Source organism: Rhamphochromis longiceps, linkage group LG14, assembly GCF_057381845.1.
Source record: "Rhamphochromis longiceps isolate RC_006_pf linkage group LG14, R_longiceps_female_GT1.1, whole genome shotgun sequence".
In the NCBI taxonomy this organism is placed as follows: domain Eukaryota; kingdom Metazoa; phylum Chordata; class Actinopteri; order Cichliformes; family Cichlidae; genus Rhamphochromis; species Rhamphochromis longiceps.
The window spans coordinates 31,410,194-31,430,024 of record NC_140570.1 but is presented as its reverse complement, the minus strand read 5'-3'; the positions used below and the strand labels follow the sequence as shown (position 1 = coordinate 31,430,024).

Below are 19,831 nucleotides of genomic sequence, written 5' to 3'. Positions count from 1 at the left end.
GTCGAGAGGCAGCCCAGTTTACGCTTTTAATATCAAAAGTGCTGCGGATATGCCCTCAAATGATACAACTCTGCACACATTTTCATATTTTTTACACAGTGGCTGTATAATACACAAGAAAAGCAATCTGAAAACTGTCACTTGAAATACAGAAATAATTTGTCCATGAATAAGATGGGGTTTGGTAATGCATAAAAGGGGGAAATAACAGAATGAAATGGTGCAGCTTTACCTTGGAGGCCCAAGCTGAGTGTACTTTTTTTTTTTTTTTTACCCATTAATGTCCTTTTGCCACTGTTGCCCGTGACAACTGAAACATGAGTGCTGATTGGATGGTGGAGAGGTGATGTGAGGAGAATGGAGGGGGGTTGTGACAGCTTCCTGTCTCTGTCAGGGCGGTGAATAGGTGACGGGTGACATTTCAACTTACCAGACACAACTAAAAAGGAAACAAAAACACAACAACAACCCAAAGGTGAATAAATAAATATTAAACAGCATGACACAAAGAGGAGAGACAAGGAAAACAATGTGATGTCCACATGTACAAATAATCATGCCATCATCAGTAAAACATGTCATATTTCATACTTCACTCAAACCCTAGGGACCACACGATAACATGCAAAGAATAATTCCTGTGAATGAGTCAGAAAGGCATTGAAATGCATCTGATTCAATGTGATTTTAATTTGGGAAGGTGTTCAAGGACAGGAAAAATGGCAGACTAAGTGAAATAAAAAGGCACAGCGATATGAAGCACACAGAGCAGATGTTTTATGCTCAGCAACATCAAGCTTTGTTTATCCTTTTTCCTCTTGTTCCAGGTGTTGTGTGAAGGTGAACATCCCTACACCCTTAATGAGGTTTAGAGCACCCTTAGGAATGGCTACACCAGTCTCTTAAATGTAGCCTTGCAAATGTACCCCGGGACTATAAAAACACAAGGTGAATGTTAACTGTCACTCTCCGGTCATAAATCTCCCCCAGCCAATCACTCACCTTATCTAATCTGTCTGCTTCAACGGCTCCCTCGGAAACATAAACGCTGTCAGTCAGAGTAATGACCAACCTCTTCCTCCTCCCCCTGCCTATCGCTGGCCTTTAAAATGCAAATAGCACGCACATCAAACAAACCTAGAAGACGCTCAGCACTATCCATGTGCGAGATGCTCCAGGAACACACAGTAATGTGAACATACACAACACCCCCTTCACCTTGCAACGCTTCCACACACCCATTCATGTGTGTCTAAGCCTTTAATTAGGTAACCCTACCTCTCCCATGCTGCTGTGATCACAATTGTGGACCTGGTGGGAGAGGAGATCTTTAAACCTGACCTGGCTACTTTGTTGTGAGCTTTCTTCTGGCTCACAGAGCAGAGGTTAGTCTATCGATAAGCTGATCAGAGCAGCCGAGGAAAACACACCGAGCACTGTGGCATCCAGCCCAATAGGAGGCAGACTATGTACCGAAGACCACAGCAGAGATATTTATAGGGGTTTGATCGAGGCTGCTGTTCAGTGGGCCTGTCATCAACACAAGACTCAGGCTGCATGCAGAGGATTTGGCCTGATTAATAGCAGCTCCCACTGGGAGATGTACATCATACTTTATTCTGTCCCTCGCTGAGATTTTGTATTCTGTACATGAGCCGAAGTGGAGATCTCACAACAACAGGCAAATATTTATTATCACAGGTTTTGGTATTTATTATAACTCGAACTGCACACACAAAGCCGGCGGGAAAGTTCCTCTCATTCACTCTGTTTTGGCACCAGTTCCAAGTCTCCTTCCAGACCCTTTAAATGGGTTATTAGCAGCGCTGCTCTAGGGACCACCATTGCATTCATGACCTTTCTGCACATAAATCATGGCTAAGGACAAACTTAACCAGCTAAGAAATAATAACACATCGACTTTTTTAAAATTCTGTGCACTACAATGTGAAACAATGTTTAAATTCCATACTGCATAAACATTGTCCCCATGCCCACTGTAGTGTGTTTTTTTCTAATTCTTAAACCTTATAGATTTTGTATTTTCATAACTTAATGAATAGCTGAACAAACTATCTCAGGACTACATTCTCAAGTGGCTTAGATTAGCTATTTTACAATCAATGTATAAATAGAGCTGGTGACTTGGCCAATTCTGTGTTTCTTCCATCAATCAAATGAATATTTCACTTGACATATTTATAAGACCAGAGGAGCTGTAGCAGACTGACAAACACATGTGTAAGACAATAATTCACTGATTAAGTTAGTAATGAGAGCAGAGCGCATTGAAAGAAAAATAGCCCCAGGTGCCACTTTCACAATGTCGTCATTGTTCGCTGACAATCCCACCACAGAAAGCGTGAAAATCTCCCCGTCCATACAGAACAGCATTCTTCTCAGAAACTGTCCCGCTCTATAATAGATTAGCTTTGAAGGCCAGTATCTTTAATACTGCGTGTCTCGTTATAGTTCTAATATTTTTTTTGCTCAATCAGCTGCAATGATAAAGACATTTCATAATGACATTGTAGGAAATGACTTCTACATTGAACCGTTTTTTAAATCCAGTTTTAATTAAACTGGTTTTATCTTACATTTACACATGACCACACAATTAGAAGAAAAACTTCAATTCAAAGAATATTTATATTCATTTCATTTCAGCCTTATATGCCCCTTTACTTTTCAGGCTTAGCAATATTGCCCTACTTTGAGTTTTGATTCAGGGCAACAGCAATGCCCACTGAACCCACAGGCTAAACGACTGCCCCCCATAATGCTGTTGTCTTCAGTACTATAGCGGCATCTTACTACCTATACATCATTTACTCTACTTTGGCCTGCTCAGACCTACAATTACCCAGCTTTTCTTTCCATTCCTGTGCCCACATCTGTAATTAGAAGCATGTCATTTCCGGGCGTGGGACTGTGGCCTGCTAGTCTTTAATTAGCTGGACTACTCAGTGGCCACAACCTCGATGGCCTCCTCGTGTCCTGGTCTGAATAAAAGTCATGAAATTCAAGGATAAATGGAAATGATTCTTAGAACTTGGGTTTAGGCATCAGCCATCGTTGGATTTAACCATAGCATTAGCTCAAGGAGTCATATGATTTAAATTACATGCTATTCACCTGGTGTTACACTTGGAGAGAAAAAATTGGTTTCTAACTCTGTGGAGGTGGTTTTTCTTTGTAGTTTAAGTGTTTTTTTGTACCTTTCTAACTCTTATAATATGTGGGCAAACAGTAATGTATTAAAAGAGGGTCAGGGCTTTGCTTCTCTCCTTCTCCACACAGCAGGGAACTGGCCCGAGGTTAAGACATTTAATTTCCACTCAGGACAGGAGAGGTTTTAGAATTTCAAATATGACCCTTGCTCAGGAGAACAGCTTATTGAACTGGTGCATCAATGCTGTTCCCTTTCATTAACTAAGCTTTCATCAGGGAGAGAGAAAGAATGAAAAAAGGCAATAAGAGAAGTAGATTTATTGACGGGTTTATTGGCAGGTGTGCCTAATCTTGCTCCTCAAACCAATCTAAAGATCGCTGTCTTGTGGAGAAAAGCAAGAAATAATTGCAAAGGGTAGCCATGTGAGGATGAAGTATCTTTTTTTAAACATGTGGGGGTTGGCAGAGGAATAGAATTGCCTTGTCTCCTTAAATCTCGGCTGTGCAGACTGCTGGTAGTGACATTAATATGACTGACCTCACTGGAGAATTCTTTCTCCCCCTCTATCCTCTTCACCACAATTGCCCCCAGCCCCAAATCCCAACCTGTTCTGCATCATTGGTGAGGCACCTCCATGACCAACATACTCACTGCCCTTCCATCCAACACCACTAAGCTCCCCCCTCCTTCCCACCCGTCTTGTCTCACCCGACTCTCAGCATTCCCCCTTAGTTTGCCGTTAAATGGTCTCTGTGTTCCTCTGATTCTCAGGAGGGTTTGGGGGGTGATCCCAGCCCCCAATTCCTCTGAATGGTTTCTTTCTGAATGTTCATACTCTGTGACCAGCTGCTTTATATTCCAACTGTGTTAATAAGACATCCAGTAGAGACGGCTACTGGAGGCACTGAGATATTCCATATTTTCACAAATACTATTGTACATCTTAAAATGTGAAGGAAGACAGGCCTCCGGAGTAATGCCACTTGTATAGGGCAAATGAAATCGATTACAGCCGAGCTCCCATGTGCTCTCTACAGCTGTTATGGATTTTTGCGTTTTGTTTTATTAGAAATCAATCAGCTAATTGAGAGAGAATAGCTGAAAGTGATGACCATGTGGCGCTAAAGCTGAAGACCATTATTGCACCGTAGCTGGGCTAAACTGCATTTAAATCAGGCAGCACAATAACCCAAAATGGAAATGAATTCAGAATAGCTGTCCAAGGGGCCATGAATAACATATTTGTAGGACTACAGGAGTATTTTGTCTTACCGTGGACAGTGAGCGTAGCTGATGCCTCCGCCTTGCCCACCATATTTTCTGCCACACATGTGTAGGAGCCCACATCAGCAGAGACCAGACGACGGATCTTCAGGGTGTGGTCCTCGCGAATTTCATACCTAGATTAAAACAGGTACTCATATATCACATGTTGTCAAAGACAAAAACAGTTGCAGACAAAGACAAAAGCGAGGGTGGATCAAACAAAGACAGGGAGTGTGTGACTTAGGCAGGTATTGTGGGATGAAAGGGGACCAGTTGATGAGTCAGACCTTCCTTTCGGCAGATCACCATCATCTTTCCTCCAGCGAACAGTGGGAACTGGATCGCCACGGGCCTCACACCTGAACTCTACGCTTTGGTCCACTAACACCACCTGGCTACTCGGGCGACGGACAAAGCTGGGACGCTCTGCAGAGATGAAAAAGAGCACGTAAATGAACACACAGCAGTCCTTCAATCATGTTTTTTTTAATAGAGCTGAAGCTTTGATTCCATAAAAAAAAACATAAAAAAATCTCAGATCCGTCCAAAAAAAACAAAAAAAACAACTAAAAATAAATCACAGTGGAGAAAGTTTAAAAACAAAACAAGAAAAGAAAAGGCAAAAACAGTCGTTTTGTATTTATTTAAACCAAGGTGTCAGTGTTCATGCTAATATAATCTCTCATTATTATTCAGTTTCTAGTACGTGTCAGTTCAGTAAATGAGTTTTCTGATTTGCCTTCCTCTGCTGTTCACCATTTTCTCTCTTTTTAGTGCAACTTCCCTTTACTTTGCCCTACTTTACCAGATAAGCGCCACCACAAAGATTCAATGATTGAATCTTTGTGGTGGCGCTTATCTGGTAAAGTAGGGCAAAGTAAAGGGAACTTGACTTTTGAAAGTCAAATTGCTTGGGAAATCAATTTAGAGCACCTGCATGTGCCCAAATATTGATGTTTGGTGCTAGAGTATTTTTATTTGTAAATCCATCATGGATCCAAGCTATAGCAATATTTGAATCCCACCCCAACAAAGATAGACACCTATAAGACAAAATCCAGTATACTATAGAAGCCAGATGGTATATACCACTCTCGGTCCGACTCTCTCTGCTCAACAAGTCACAAAAGTTAAAAAAAATATATATATATTGAAAAATAAGAAATTCATATCTCTTAGTCTTAACACATTCCATCAGATGGGACATGGTGAATGGACTGGTTCTTATATAGTGCTCTTCTACTCGAGCAGGCAATGCACTTTTTATATAGGTCTCATTCAGCTTCTATCTAACATTCACATACACACCCGATTAATGCATTTGAGTAACTCTGGGTTCATTATCCTGCCCAAGGATACTTTGGCAAACAGACTGGAACATCCAGGGATGAAACCACCAACATTCCAATTAGTAGATGACCTGCTGTACCTCCTGAACCACAGCCACATACCATGGTTAGTTGTTGTTGTTGTTTTTTTTTAATTTATTTAGAAAGAGGGGCAATACATATTAATGAACATTTAAACAAATGTAAGTTGTAAGGACAACTAAGAACTTAAATGAAGAATTTCTTGATTATGACACTCAGAAAAGTAGGAGTAGCCCTTATGTATTCTGAGTTTATTTCACTGTAATTTTCTTAGCTTGACAAAAGGTTTCTGGGGAAAGGAAATAAAGGAAGTGAAGAAGATGATGCTAAAAATCAGGAGTCTGGACATGTTCTGTGCTTAGGCCAGAGGGAGTCAGGGTCAGAGGTCAGTGACGGTGAAACAAGATGCAGCTGGTTTGCAGGGAAGCTGCAGAGAACAGCCTGAGATTCATAATGAAGTGTGAGATTGATAAATCATCTGATAAAGGTCAGTGACACCATTTAGTAACCTGGGAGGGAGACGATCATAGCTTAACATCTGGACCTTTGTTTTTATTCTGCAGGCCAAAAAAAAGAAAAGAAAAGTGTGTGGCTGTTGCATGTTTTGGGGGTAGCATTAGAAGCAGAAAAATAGACAAAAATCTGAGGTACATACCAAGCACTGTAAGTTCAGCTATTTCGCTTTCACGTTCTCCAACCATATTTGTGCCGACGCACACATACTTCCCAGCATCGCTTTTCCGGGCATTTGTAATCATCAATTTCCCTCCACGTATCTGTGAAAGCAGAAGAGAAGGTGATAGGCTTTGTATGGAGAGAAAAATGGCAATATTAGTCTGAGAGACACTTGGGACTTGTTGTTGACACACAGAAAACAGCAAAGCCCAAACATTAGGAAACATTTCCTGATTGCACTCAAGAATTCCAGCGAGCATTTATGCACCAAAAGCCCATTACAACACCGTGATAAAATGCACTCACAAACATATAATGGCTTGATGGGAAAGAGGCTTTTCACTGGGTTTTTGCTTTGAGCTTACGGAGACACAGTCCAACCGGATGACTTTAGTCTTTAGTTGTTTTATGCCGTTTGCAGTCATATTGAACTTGACTCTAAGCCACTATCAGCTGACCTGTTTCTCGCCAAGCTAAAGAATACTTTTCAAATCCAGCAGAACCACAGCTCACTGAGGTAACACCTGAGGCATTTTTTTATTATTTTTTATGTACGTTCATACAACTACAAGTGAGAGCAAGTGGACGTTCATTCAAGCACACATGAACTACATACACGTATACACACCCACACACAGAGGAGAAAATGTGTGTTTGTCCAGGTGAATGTCATGTCTGTTATTTCCCAGGGCTTTGATTACAGGCCAGAGGAGATGCTTTGTTCTCAGGCAGTCGGAAAAGCAGTCCTGGTCCCAGCACAGGCCCCTCAGCCCTTCTCTCTGCTGACAACCGTGCCAGTCAGCAGAGATGCACACAATAGCACGGTGCACGGTGATCTCTGTGCCCTGATAAAGCTTAAGGTTTTAAATGCACACATCAGCCTGCAAGACCAGGACCACCCTCTGCAAGCATGTAATGGATAGCTTCATTAGGGAACACCTGACAGAGAACTTGACACACAATATTGCAACAATCTGCTTCAGCCATGACCACCGTGTTAAGCCCAGTTACACATGTAGTCACATGCGTGCTAGGGCATCTCATCTATACCTCAAACAGTGTGTTTTCATCTGTTTTTGTAAAGTAGTTGCAATAAGTTTAACTTTCTTGAAGGACAACTTTGGACAGCAGACACATTCTTCTGGTTCTGCGGCATTCCTCGGCCCTTCACCCCTGATTAATATTCATGGTAAAGCAGGAGGCAGAGGGACTTGAAGAGGCTTGGAAGCCTGGCTTATTTAGGGCACCCTGTGGTGCTGGAGGGGTTTGAAGTATCATTATGTTACTGTTTGTTTGAGGAAAGGCTTAACAGCTAAAACACTGTGACACTCACAAAGGCCCAAGGTCAGGGCAGACCATGCAGCAGAGAAAGAGGGGGTGTACTGTTGGTTCCACAGGGCTTTGACATGAGGAACCACTTAAGGCCCCTGTTCCCTCTATCCATATCCTTACCTCTGTGAGTCTGTGGCAGTTTCCCATTCTCTGCAGGCATATTTGGAGTGCCAGAGCAGCAGGGACTCTGAGAGCTGGCTAAAGTAAATGAATGTAGCAGCGGTCCTCTTTTTTTTCCTGCATGCATATCCTCTCAACACAACACAGTGCAGCACACTGGCTGCTGAAAGCCCCAACAATCTGACCATTATCCCTGCAGTAGAGGGAGATGGCACTATCCTGTTGCCTTTTGTCTCATGTCATTTGGCAATGCTGATAATGCAAAAGCCCCCCATTCAGCACCAACTCTGTTGGTATTCACACAGCAGTTCATTTTCCAGGCCGATAATTAGCCACAACTACAGCACAAAACGAGAAGGACAATGTGCTGCATTTTGGCCATTTATGATGCTGCCGGCAGACTCTCTCTCTAACGAGACAATGGTCTAGGCTTAAATACTGGCATTTTCTCTTTTTCTATTTAGTTGTCCCTCCCTTATTGTTCCTGGAAGACCATTTAGACAGAGTTGAGAGGGATGTGGCCAGCTGCTGCTAGTGGCACAGCAGCAGGGTAACTTACTTTTTATGGCTGTGGGAAACCTTTTGCATGAAGTCATGAATATATGTGAAATGGCGCACAAAGTAGGGACGTATACAATATCAGGCAGGTGGTTTTAATGCCGTGCTGGATCCATGTGTGTCACGGCACGCAGTGTGCAGTAGGTGTTTACGTATAGCTGGCTAAAATAGATAGCACACAGAAGAATTCCGTGCGCTCTCTCTTCCTTTCTGGAGTTAATTCCCTCCTTTTTAAGCTATATCCAGTAAATCCAAGCCATCCCAAACCCAGTATAAAGTGCAGTGCAGAGAGAAAATCCCCACTGCAGGTGGTTTGGGACCTTGCTCTGATCAACAATGATCACCAAGGAGACTGCACGTTTAAGCATGCTGCATGGTGGGAGAAGTGGATTGAAACAAACATAACAATGCAGACTAGATGGGGTGGGGTTTGACGAGCTCAGCTGTTCATTACATTAAAAAGACCTCTGCTTCTCCCTCTATGGTCATTCATTGCAACCAAATTTACTATACCATAAACAAGCTTGCCGTATGATTTTTCTATTTCTAATACAACTTGATCTGTTAACATCTGTCACCACAGTTGATTACACATATTCCGATTGCCATTCATGACGTCTGGCGCTACTTTTAAAATGGTCATTTGGGAACACTCAATCTGTACGGTTTTGTACTTGACAGGAAGTTTACAGTGAGCAACACCAGCTGGTCCAGACTGTTTTTAGTTCCTCAGAAGGCCCAACATTGCTCCAAGCTACAAGGACACAACTGAGTCATCAAGCAGCAGCATTGAAAACGTTTACTCAGAGAATTTCATCCAACAGCAGACAAAAGTCATAGCTTCCACTATTCTGGGTGTAAAATCAGTATTATTGCAGAAACAGGAACAGTTTATCCGTGTTGTTCTTAAATAGGCACAAACATGATTAGGTGGAAGAACGTGTGTGTGAGGCATGCATGACACGGAGATGAAACAGGACTGCTTTATCTTCAAAGTATGAGGTAGTCCAGTAGATAATAACCAAAACTGAAAGGGTAAAGGATGACAGAGATTAACATTCCTTTTATTTTACAGAAGATCAAATGCTGAACATGAATAGTTTTGATGTCAGTTTAAGGAGAGAACACTATCTGTGATGCAACAGCGGGCAAAGATAGCTGCTGTGCATACAATGGCCAGATATGCACTATTTGAATGAGCAAATACTACACTAAATTCCTCCAGTCAACAAGGTCCACTGTGTAGTGAAATTTTCGTGCTCCTCAGTGACAACTGACTAAACTCAGAGACAGATATGATTTAATTCTCTTTAAACCAGATTATGCGCTTGTTTCTTTCAATTATGCTGTGCAGCGTCCAGATTTCCTGAATGTGCGGCTTAGGAAAAAAAACTGAGAAAGAACAGCTACACTGTTAAAGAGCTTGGGACTCAATATATCCAACCTCAACTCACCCTCGCTGTGCAAAACTGTGTTCAGTCATGAACAGCTCTCCGCTAAAGATAGCCAGCAGCGATAAATCACAATTCTGACCTGCCCAGAAAGTTTTATTTTATTGTGCACAAGTAGCCCAGGCTGGTTTTTCAGCGACAGACTGCAGGCATACTGAGTGGAACATCTTTATTAGTAGCTTATATTTATTATCTGGGCAAGATTAGATTTTCCACGACTGTACAGTGAAGTTCAGCACTTTGTCAGCACTTGGGGGGCCAAATTCTTTGATTGCCTAAAAATTGTACAATGTGCAGCCAGAATCTTAAAATCCATCTAGTCAGATTGTTAAAATGTGATCCAGGCGCACTACTAACTACTGCCTACTCACTGCCTGCTTATGTTAGCCAACTGCTGAGTTTGACTTACTTCTAGCGAGCGCAGTATAATTAAACCCAAGTAAAAATCTCCTGCTCAAGAACAATTACTACAGACACAAACTTGTGTTTGCTACAAAGTGTTTAAGCTAGGGATAATCAAGAAACATCTTCAGTAAGCAAGCATGTAGAGCTGACTGATACTGTTGTGCTGGCCTGGGTGCTATTTTAATTAAACTGAATAATTGGTGGTTTGGTTGTAAATGCAGATAGTTGTTGTTTTGATTCTGCAGTCAGTCCTGCTGCTGCTGAGTGCAACTTTCTTCGATTCCAGTCAGCTCATTTCTCCCCTCCTGATCTACACTTCTCCTGGTTGATTTCACCAGTAGGCCATCCCTAATCAATGCAATGCTGCCAGCTAATGGAGCAAGACTAATTCCATACCTCAGTTATTAAGTGCAGAAGGCATCAAGATTGGGTATTTTGGGTTTGGGAATTGCTATTTGTGAATAATGAGCCGAACAAATCAATCTTTCAACAAACGCTGAGGTGGTGGTAATGACTTGACCTAGAGTACTAGGTCATTCTCTCTCATAGATTTAAACAGACATATACAAAGCAGTCTCTAAGCTTCAGCACATGTCAGCGATAACAGTTACTTACAGTGATTCTCTCATCTCTGTCATCAATATTCACTCCATCTTTTTTCCATGATATGGTGGGTTCAGGATGTCCACGAGGAGGTTGACACTCCAGGACTGCCGGCTCCCCCGCAGCCACAATCACATCTGCAGGATTTTGTCTGAAGTCGTCACGTAGAACTACGAGAAAACACACAAAAAAGGGAAACATTTAATGAAATGCTAAAATGTTTCCCTCTGGGGATGGTATGAAAAAGAAAGAACGAAAGAAGCACGCTATTGAGGTGTGTTTTTTTTTTTTTAAAAACAACAACAACAACAAAAAAACAACACTTTAAGTCAAGTTGTCTTAACACACAAAACTGGCTCTGCATCAAATGACAAAATGTTGAGCATATCTCGCTTCTGATTTACTCCATGCAGAGGATCATTGTGTACTAAAGAGTGTGTCTGTTATTGCATCTTCATCTCTCCTTGACCTTTCATATTTAGATATTCTGAATTCATGCACCCATTCTATTTTAACATGCTTGAAAGCCTGCCGTAGATCACTGCCACTCCTGTCTTTTTGATTTCCCCTGCTGGAGTGCTTTAAAATAGATGACACAGCCATGGATTTTGATTTTTTTTGGATACACGAGTTCCACTGTTTGTCATTTAATTATTTCTTGTGGAGAGTAATTTGATAACGAATAGATGTGGAGGTTTTAAAATATGAACTGAGTAGTTCTGTATACGTGGCTGCACCTAAAAATCATTAGTCTTTGCCTCCCTGCCTAATCAGACTAGTAGATTAATATCATTAATAAGTGGACGTCGCAACAAAGTAGATCAATGCAAATCCACTTTCTGAGAGGCAGACAAACTTCATATCAATGAGCTCATAATGTGCAGTGTTAAAGATAAACTGGAGGTTTATTGAGCGGAGAGAAGGTTATGAAAAAGCAACAAGCTCCTTTTGGCAGACAGTGTGTGCCAGTAATCATGTTTCCAGCTCCAATGCATATATACATATAAAATATATAAAAACAGTGTCTGTATCCTGAAATTCAGGCCACACACAGAGTAGGGAAGATCAAGGCACTGTGTGCGTGTGCATTGCTATCTGTAGGTAAAACCTGAAAATTATGTGCAAGTTGTTCTGTCTGCATTTTGAGGATAAAAGTTGCACTTTAGCTATCTTTTTGTCTCAGGCTCCTTAGCTTGCTCTCAAGTCACCGAAGGACCCCTCACCTACTGACAGCCTACAAATTCCTGACTAAACCCTTTAAGCACTTAATTGGTCATTGGCAAGCCCAGATACTGCTCTCTGTTTCTTGTAACACTGAGTATTCAGTCCATTAAAAGGAACTTTGTTTTAGAGGAAGATGGCCTGTAATGGCTTCCACAGTCCTGTTGCCTAATCACACCCACGCCTCCCCAGAAGCATCTAAATTCCAAAGCATGCGGCAGCATTTATCAGAAACAAAGCAAAAGGATTCACTGGATATTTTGTGAGTTATTTGCCATTGCACCATCAAGAGAAGGCATGGGTCCGCAGATCTATACACACTGTGCTGTATACAGTTGAAAGGCAATTACGTGTGTAACTCCCTAACTTTTCAGCCTCTCACTCTAATTCATCTCACACTCAGCAGTGCAGCTGTGGGCCGAGTTCATGCTGTATGGTTAATAGCAGATCGAGTCATTCAGGAATGTAAACACCAAACATCCGATCCATTAGAGCACCAGCTCCATCTGAAGAAACTGTCTCTGTTTGTATCAGCAAATCCAGCTTGTCCTTAAGAGGATTATTGTAAAAGTCAACCTAATGTACCAAGGTATAAATATGCTGCATCAGTTGGAGACAGTGATTGATACTGATCAAGAATCTGTACATTGAAGATATGAGGGAAATCATATTTTTCCTTTGAGGTAAATACAGTCTTTCAGTGCCAGGGAGCTAATATTCACAGGCATCTGTCCCTCTGGAAAATAAAGAATGATATGCTCGGAGGAAAAGAGGGAAAAACGATGCAATATTGACTTGTTGGAGGCCCGAGGGAGAGCTGGCATCATTCAGTGTTTACACCAACAGTGCAGTGAACCCCCCCCCCCCCTCAACGGCACTCACTCCCCCACCTCACGGCCTTTCTCCACCTCCAAACCAACACCTCTTTGTTATAAACACAGCTGAGTGCAGCACAGCAGACAACGCTGAACATCTGCGTAGTGGAAAACAAAATCCTCTGGGATTGAGGAGGAGTGAGCAAGAGGGAGACAGAGGCAGCCAGACAGTCTGTGAGATCGACAGACAGACCGAAATCTGGATGGGGTACAAAGCCCCAACTCTATCCCCAGAAGCCCCATCAGATCTGGATCTGGGGCTGTGGCAGAATCATTTTGCCTGCCCCCTCCAACTCATGTAAATAAAAGATCCAGTATTGCTCCTTCCTGTATTCACATATATCTCTGCTCGCCCCTTACAGCTCCTGTTTTGGGACCCAGAATTCTGGTGGGGGGAAGTGATGCAAGGCGCTCACACTACGTGCTGTCCTGTAAGTGTGTGCGGTGCAGTCTGTATCTGTGTTTGGGATAATGAGCCTACTCTACCATTCTGTCTCTCTAGTGAGCCTGCAGCTGTCCCCTTGCAGATAATATTTCCTGGGCTATTAACAGAGGGGCCAAACTCGGTGTGTGTGTGTGTGTGTGTGTGTGTGTGTGTGTGTGTGTGTGAGAGAGAGAGAGAGAGAGAGGAGTGTATGCGTGTACATAGAGATTTTCAGTTTGTAGCTTAATATGTGGAAATGAGCCAAAGTCACAGGTCCCAGCATGAAGACGCCTCTTTGTCCGTCCTGGATTTGCACAAATATGCTGATGATGGGATGGAACAGAGTGGATATCCGGACCTGGACAGATATCAATACGCTTTGTCAAGGTAAAGGGATGCATTCTGCCCTGCATTTCCTCTTTTCAGGAGTGGAAGAACAAAACATGTTTTACCTCACCTGGCTGACATGGCTTGCTGCAAGACAAATTGCTGACTATGCATAAAAAAGGGGGAAAAAATCATTCATCAAAGCAGAGTCTTAGCTTGTAGTGGCAAACATCTGTTGGGCTATATTGTACTGTATAATAAAGCTGTCTCCAGGTCCACAGTAGCAAATTGGAGCTGTGTTGAAGCTAATGCAATTAGCTGCCATCATTTCTTGCATTCAAACCCTCCTTTAAAGGTCAGCTGAGATGGCTGCTCTCAGTTCTGAAAACTAACAGGTTCATCACCCCCATAAGCTATCCCCTGTCCACACACACAAATGCGTGCACGCACACACACACACACACACACACACACACACTCTTTTCCTCAGGAAATTGAAAACAGATGTTTAAATGTCAAATTAAAATGAGATTCCCGTGCTGCCCTCCAACATTAATGAAAATGAAGACTTAATGCCACACACCAGTCTGGGTGGGAAGATCAGATGAGCTTTGTTCTGAGGAAATTAAACCAAGTAAAACAAGCTCTTCACAAATCTTTAGAGGGATACAAAAAACAGACCCACCAGGGAATTAAAGGTTTATCAGAAGGCACCCGCACTCAATCCCACAGAGACACACAGCACAGCGTGGGTCTCGCCTTTGGCTTTGGCTTTTTCCTCAAAACAGAATGGACATGGCTATCTCCACAACGGAAGCAGCGGGAATGACAGGAGAGGAGAAAGTGAATTAATGAGAGGAAGAAGAGACTCTGTTCGATGTATAATGCAGGACCGCTTCCTTTTTATCCATCCTGGTTTCCTCAAGGTAGTTCAAGTTCACAAGCGGCAACATTGTCGGGCTATCAGGGGCCAAATATCATCAAATACTACCTGAGGATAGTAGACAGAGATGAATGTGCAGCGCAGCGAACACCAAGAAAAATATCAAATGGCTAAGCAGCCCTAGATGTTCCTGGTTATAGGTGACTGCTTAAATCCTCAGCTGTAGCAGAAATCCATTCTTTTTTTTTATTTTGCACTGCAGGGGTATTTACTATTAAAGTGTCTCTATGATTCAACATGATTGAGATGTTAAAGTCTTTGTACACGCAAAATATGTACATAAGAAATGTTTAAAAAAATGGAAATATTGAATAATAGTTTACAAAGAAAGAAAACATCCACTAAATCTCTCCTTTTCTGGTCAAATAACGGATTTATGTGCATTAAACTAAAGCTTACAGTGGATGAGCTCCCCTCCAGTCCATTTCTACTGACTATTCAACATAAATCCTCTGCCCCATCATGAGTGTTGTTTACGCCACAAGCACAAACCTGGCCTAATCACAGTGTGGCTCTGTTGTATGCTTCCGTACTGATGCTCTTCACCTTGCCTCCAGCACTGTCCTGCGATACAGACAGCGCTCATTCGCTCACTCAATGCATCTCCAACTTTGTCTTTAAATTTCTCTCCCCCCTCTCAGCATTTGACCCCCTTATCTTACCTCTCTTTCGGCTCACACACATTGAGCGGCTTATATCAAAGACAGGCTTATAGCAATGGTGTGTTAACCCATGGCACTCCACTGCAAAGGCTGTTGCAGGTGGATAATTTGCCAGAGGCGTGCATACTGTGTGTCTCTGCTTGCACTGTATAAATCTGTTTTTTTGCTGGTGGGTGTGAAGATATAACAGGACTCCTGGTGCACTCTGGAGAATCACTGCCTCCCGCCTCCGTCTTGTTTCTTGCTCCCCTCTGACCCCACCACCAGAGAGTAGAGACTGGACACAGCAGACGCGCCTCTCTTTCTGGATCTGACTGGCGTTCTTCTGCTCTGAGCTTATTTCCTCTTGCCCACTGTGCAGAAAGTCTTATCCGTCTGTCCAACAGCAGGCAGATAATGCTGTCTAGGACAGATGATTGCAGATACAAACTTCCAACTCATGAATATATATCCAAATACAGAGATAAAAACTGACAAACAGGGCAGCTGAAAAAAAGAGCTGACATCATCGTGAAGCCATCACAGATTTTCCACTTGTAAATGTTTTGTTCTTTAAAGAATTGATTCATAGCTTTCGCATTTATATTTAAAGTCTGGGTTTATAAATCACATAGAAACCAATCAAAGCTCCCCAGACAACCGTGACATTCAGTATGAGGTCACATCTGCAGAGTCACGTCAGTAAAAATGCTTGACAGCCTATGTGCATGGTTGACCATAAGATATCTCATGCACACCCGTAAATATGTCAACAAGAGCAGAAGGACTATTACCCCACTGGCCTTTAGGGTTTGCACCTGCACGCCCTGAACATCATGAGGTCATCCTACAGAATGTGATGTCATGTCACGGAGCAGAGACAGGATGTCCCGATTACTCCTACAAACAGAACTAGCTTGAACAATAAAGTATGGGAGTCCTTTTGTAAACAAAGAAAACTCAGGCACAGCCCTCAACATGTATTCACAGCTTGTCTTACTTGTCTTTGGTATCAAGATACAAAGGAGGAATCACTGCGGTTTAACATTACTGGAAGATTTCTCAACAACTGGTTTGTTGAGGGTGACACACAGACACATAAATACAAACCAAGCCATGTAGGGAAATATGCCAGCTTAGCCAATGTGTTTGCGCGTGTTGGATAAAGGCATTTTTATTACACTAGGCCAAGTGATTTCAGTAACTGACACTGGCAGGCAGGGCAGATGGCTTTGCGAACCCTTAGGTGACATACCAGAGGGCTTGTCCGAGCTTGCTCTGGCCCAGCGAAGCTGCCAATGCAGAGGGTTCAATCTCGGCACCTCACCCTCTACACACTTTAACACGCACATGTAGGCCTCATGTGCAGCAGTATCCAACAGTAATTATGTCCGTACATAAAGAACACAAACATGTGCTCACACACAGGCGCGCACACATGCACCACATAAAGGAAATTCTGCCCCACAGCCGCACAGACAGAGAGGCCATTGAGTGCCTGTGTTTGTTTAAATGGTCATAAGTCTTCTCGTCAGGCTTGGAGAGCGAGATGGCGTTTGGCGAACATGGCAAAAGGCACAGAGGGCAGCGGGGAAGCAGGTTTATGTGAGTGACTGAGTGAGTGAGTGACTTGGCACCTCATAGTTCAATAAACAGTGCCTGTTTGATTGGAGTGCTGGGTGAGCATGAGTTGGACTAAAATAAAGAGTGTTTCAAGTGCCGGGGCAGTAAAGCCAGGAATTTCAGAGGAAAGAAAAGAAAAGAAAACTCGAGAACAACTCTTTCGGTCCAAAAAAGTTGTGAAAAAGGAAAAAAAAATACAAATCCAATAAAATCCAGATAAGAACACCCACTGCCACAATGCAAGCTGTGCAATAAACATCTGTGTAGGATTATCGCATGTTCATTTAATGACTGAAAAACATTGACAAGCTCCTTGTGGATTTGTGAGCTGACAGATCACTCACTGTCTACATATGAAAGTAATCAAGGCTGTTTGGATTCTCAGGGAGAGCCTGTTACCTGTTGTGGAAACTGCATCAGATATTGTGGGTATTAAATGCACTCAAATCAGTATCAGTACTGGTCAGGCTTAAAAAAAATCCAAAACACTTTTCCAAAGCATTATGCTGCTTCTATTGGAATTCATACTTTTTCCACTCTTGCTGGTTTAGAAGTTTCACTATGCACTAAAACAATAATGAGGGAGAAAGATGGGAGAAACAAGTAAATGAATACACTTTATGAGCAGTGATTTACCTTCACTTTTGACAATAGATCACTTAATTACCACTACAGCAATTCTGTGCACACCTAACTGGTGGGTTCGGGATTTGTCCAGCCTCACTGGACTGTGCTCTACTTTTAAATGTACGTCATCTGAGTAAAACTTCTACTTTGTATTCATAATGGTGTCTATAGGTGGAGCTTTGCATCCAGAGGAAGACGAGGAACTGAGAGCTGGTGTAACTTAACTCTCACCACTCACTGTATAGCCCCGAGCCTGCAGCTCTCTGCACACAGATAAAAAAAAAAGAACAGGTGTAACACTATCGTCCACACAAGCAGGTACACCTGTACTGTGTGCTCGCTCATTCTTTGGCTCTTTCTCCCTCTCAAACACAACAGAGAGACATATTGCAGCCCTGCTTGTCATTTCTCTGAATTGAAGTCTTACTGTGGCTTCCAAATGCTTTCTATTAAAACTGCATAATGTAGATCCTAAAAGAATTCTCTAGATTTATTATTATTTATTATTATGGAAAAGACATTGAAAAGACATTAAGCTTTTAAATTTTTTAAATGTAATTCTTCAGCACTGTGAGCACCAAAAAACAAAATTCGGTTACTTTGTACTCACGGGTAGAGGCAGAAATCTCAAAGATGGATCTCAAAACCTCAAACCACATATACGCACAATGAGATACTAGTTGAAGTAAGTGAGAAAATGTGTTATTTTGCTGCTTGGGTGAACCTGATCCTTTATGAACTCTTTTCTCCCTCTCGTTGCGTTTATAGTTTCACTCGCTGCTGTTCTTTCTTCTCACCCTGTGCTCAAGCTAGACTGTGCTAGTCTGAGTCTTCACAGTGTAATAGGATTTTACACAACACACAACTGGTGAGGATATGCAGATCACACATTTGTCACCACAGAATGCTCATTATAGTAAATCCCTTTACTTCGAGAAAAGCAGGCGTAAACATGCCAAGAGCCATGGAATATCTCTATCCACAAGTGCCTAAATCCCACTATGTGTCTAACATGGCTTAGTTCACATTGTGTCAGTTATGTTTTCTGACAATATCGCGCTGTGAGCTGCCCTCCTGTCTGTGTGGCCCCAGCAGCTAACCCTCTCCCAGCATCTGCAAAGATGAGAACCTTATTAAAACAATCTTCCCAATTAACATTCCTGGCACTTGGAGCCCCATCCCCCAAGGAGCAGGACCTCCTCAGCCTCTCCTCCAAACCTGACCCCTCCTCATCTCTGTGATGACAAAGAAGCTGTGTAGGACCAAGACCAGCCATGAGACCCTTGAGCATGAGTGGTGAGAAAGGGGATGTGAGGCAACTTGTTTTCCTTCCTGCTGCAGAACAGAGATCCGTGTGCTTGTCTGTTTTTACACGTGCATTTGTTTACGTCTTCATCTGTGTACCGTGCGCGTCAAAACGAGAGGGAAAATACAGTTACGCATAAGCGAATTACTACCAATCAGGACAGCACGGTCATCGCAAATAATCCTGATTTGATGTGACGTGCAATGACACGGGCTTATTTGCACAGGATGGAAAACTCATGATCCTGGGCTCAAAGAGGTACTGTAAGATCAGGCTGTCCACTGCAGCTAGCACACATCAGAGAAATTACATCCATAAACACAGCATGCTTTCCCGTAGAGTGCCATCTGACCCTTTGTGACCCTGTCAGAGATTTTAAAACACAAACATCTGCTGCAAATCTTTTCACTTCTCTATTATCCTGAGATCTCACAACCAGATAATCATACTCGTTCCAATCTCTTGCCCATCTTCCCAAAACAAAGCTATATCAGCTATAACAGCAGAGACTAATGGACACGGAGCAGAGGTATTCTATAGCAGTGCTGTGCAAACAGCACCGTGGTGAGGGGAATGAGATCCTGATGTTAAAAGAGGGATGTGATGTTTACAGTGACTGAGATTCTGGCTATGCTTCATGTGAGTGTTAATGGAAATCACAAATATTAAACAGCTCCTGCTCACCATACGTTGGCTGAACCTCCCATTGTCTTATATACTGAAGCATCTAGTGTGTTTATATGAGTGCTCATGTGCAGGTAGGTGTGTTTGCTTGGGTTTTAGTTCTCCTGACTCACTTTGCTGCCAGTCTGTTTGGACTACTCCTTATTAATGCATGCTTAATGAGATCCAGCATACACACAACTTCACCGATGCCTTTGTAGCATATGTC

General features: G+C 42.5%; 1 protein-coding gene across 5 annotated transcripts in view; it reads right to left on the bottom strand.

The window, feature by feature from the left end:
• The window catches only part of robo1 (roundabout, axon guidance receptor, homolog 1 (Drosophila)), a 221,124-nt gene that overhangs the window by 30,498 nt on the left and 170,795 nt on the right, over positions 1 to 19,831 (bottom strand). For all 5 annotated transcript variants that reach the window (XM_085429417.1, XM_085429416.1, XM_085429419.1 and 2 more), the window contains 4 exons: positions 10,965 to 11,122; positions 6,464 to 6,584; positions 4,726 to 4,864; positions 4,445 to 4,572 (listed from right to left, as the gene is read on the bottom strand). In XM_085429417.1, the coding sequence (XP_085285543.1) occupies positions 4,445 to 4,572; positions 4,726 to 4,864; positions 6,464 to 6,584; positions 10,965 to 11,122 (546 nt within the window). The remainder of the gene's footprint in view (positions 1 to 4,444; positions 4,573 to 4,725; positions 4,865 to 6,463; positions 6,585 to 10,964; positions 11,123 to 19,831) is intronic.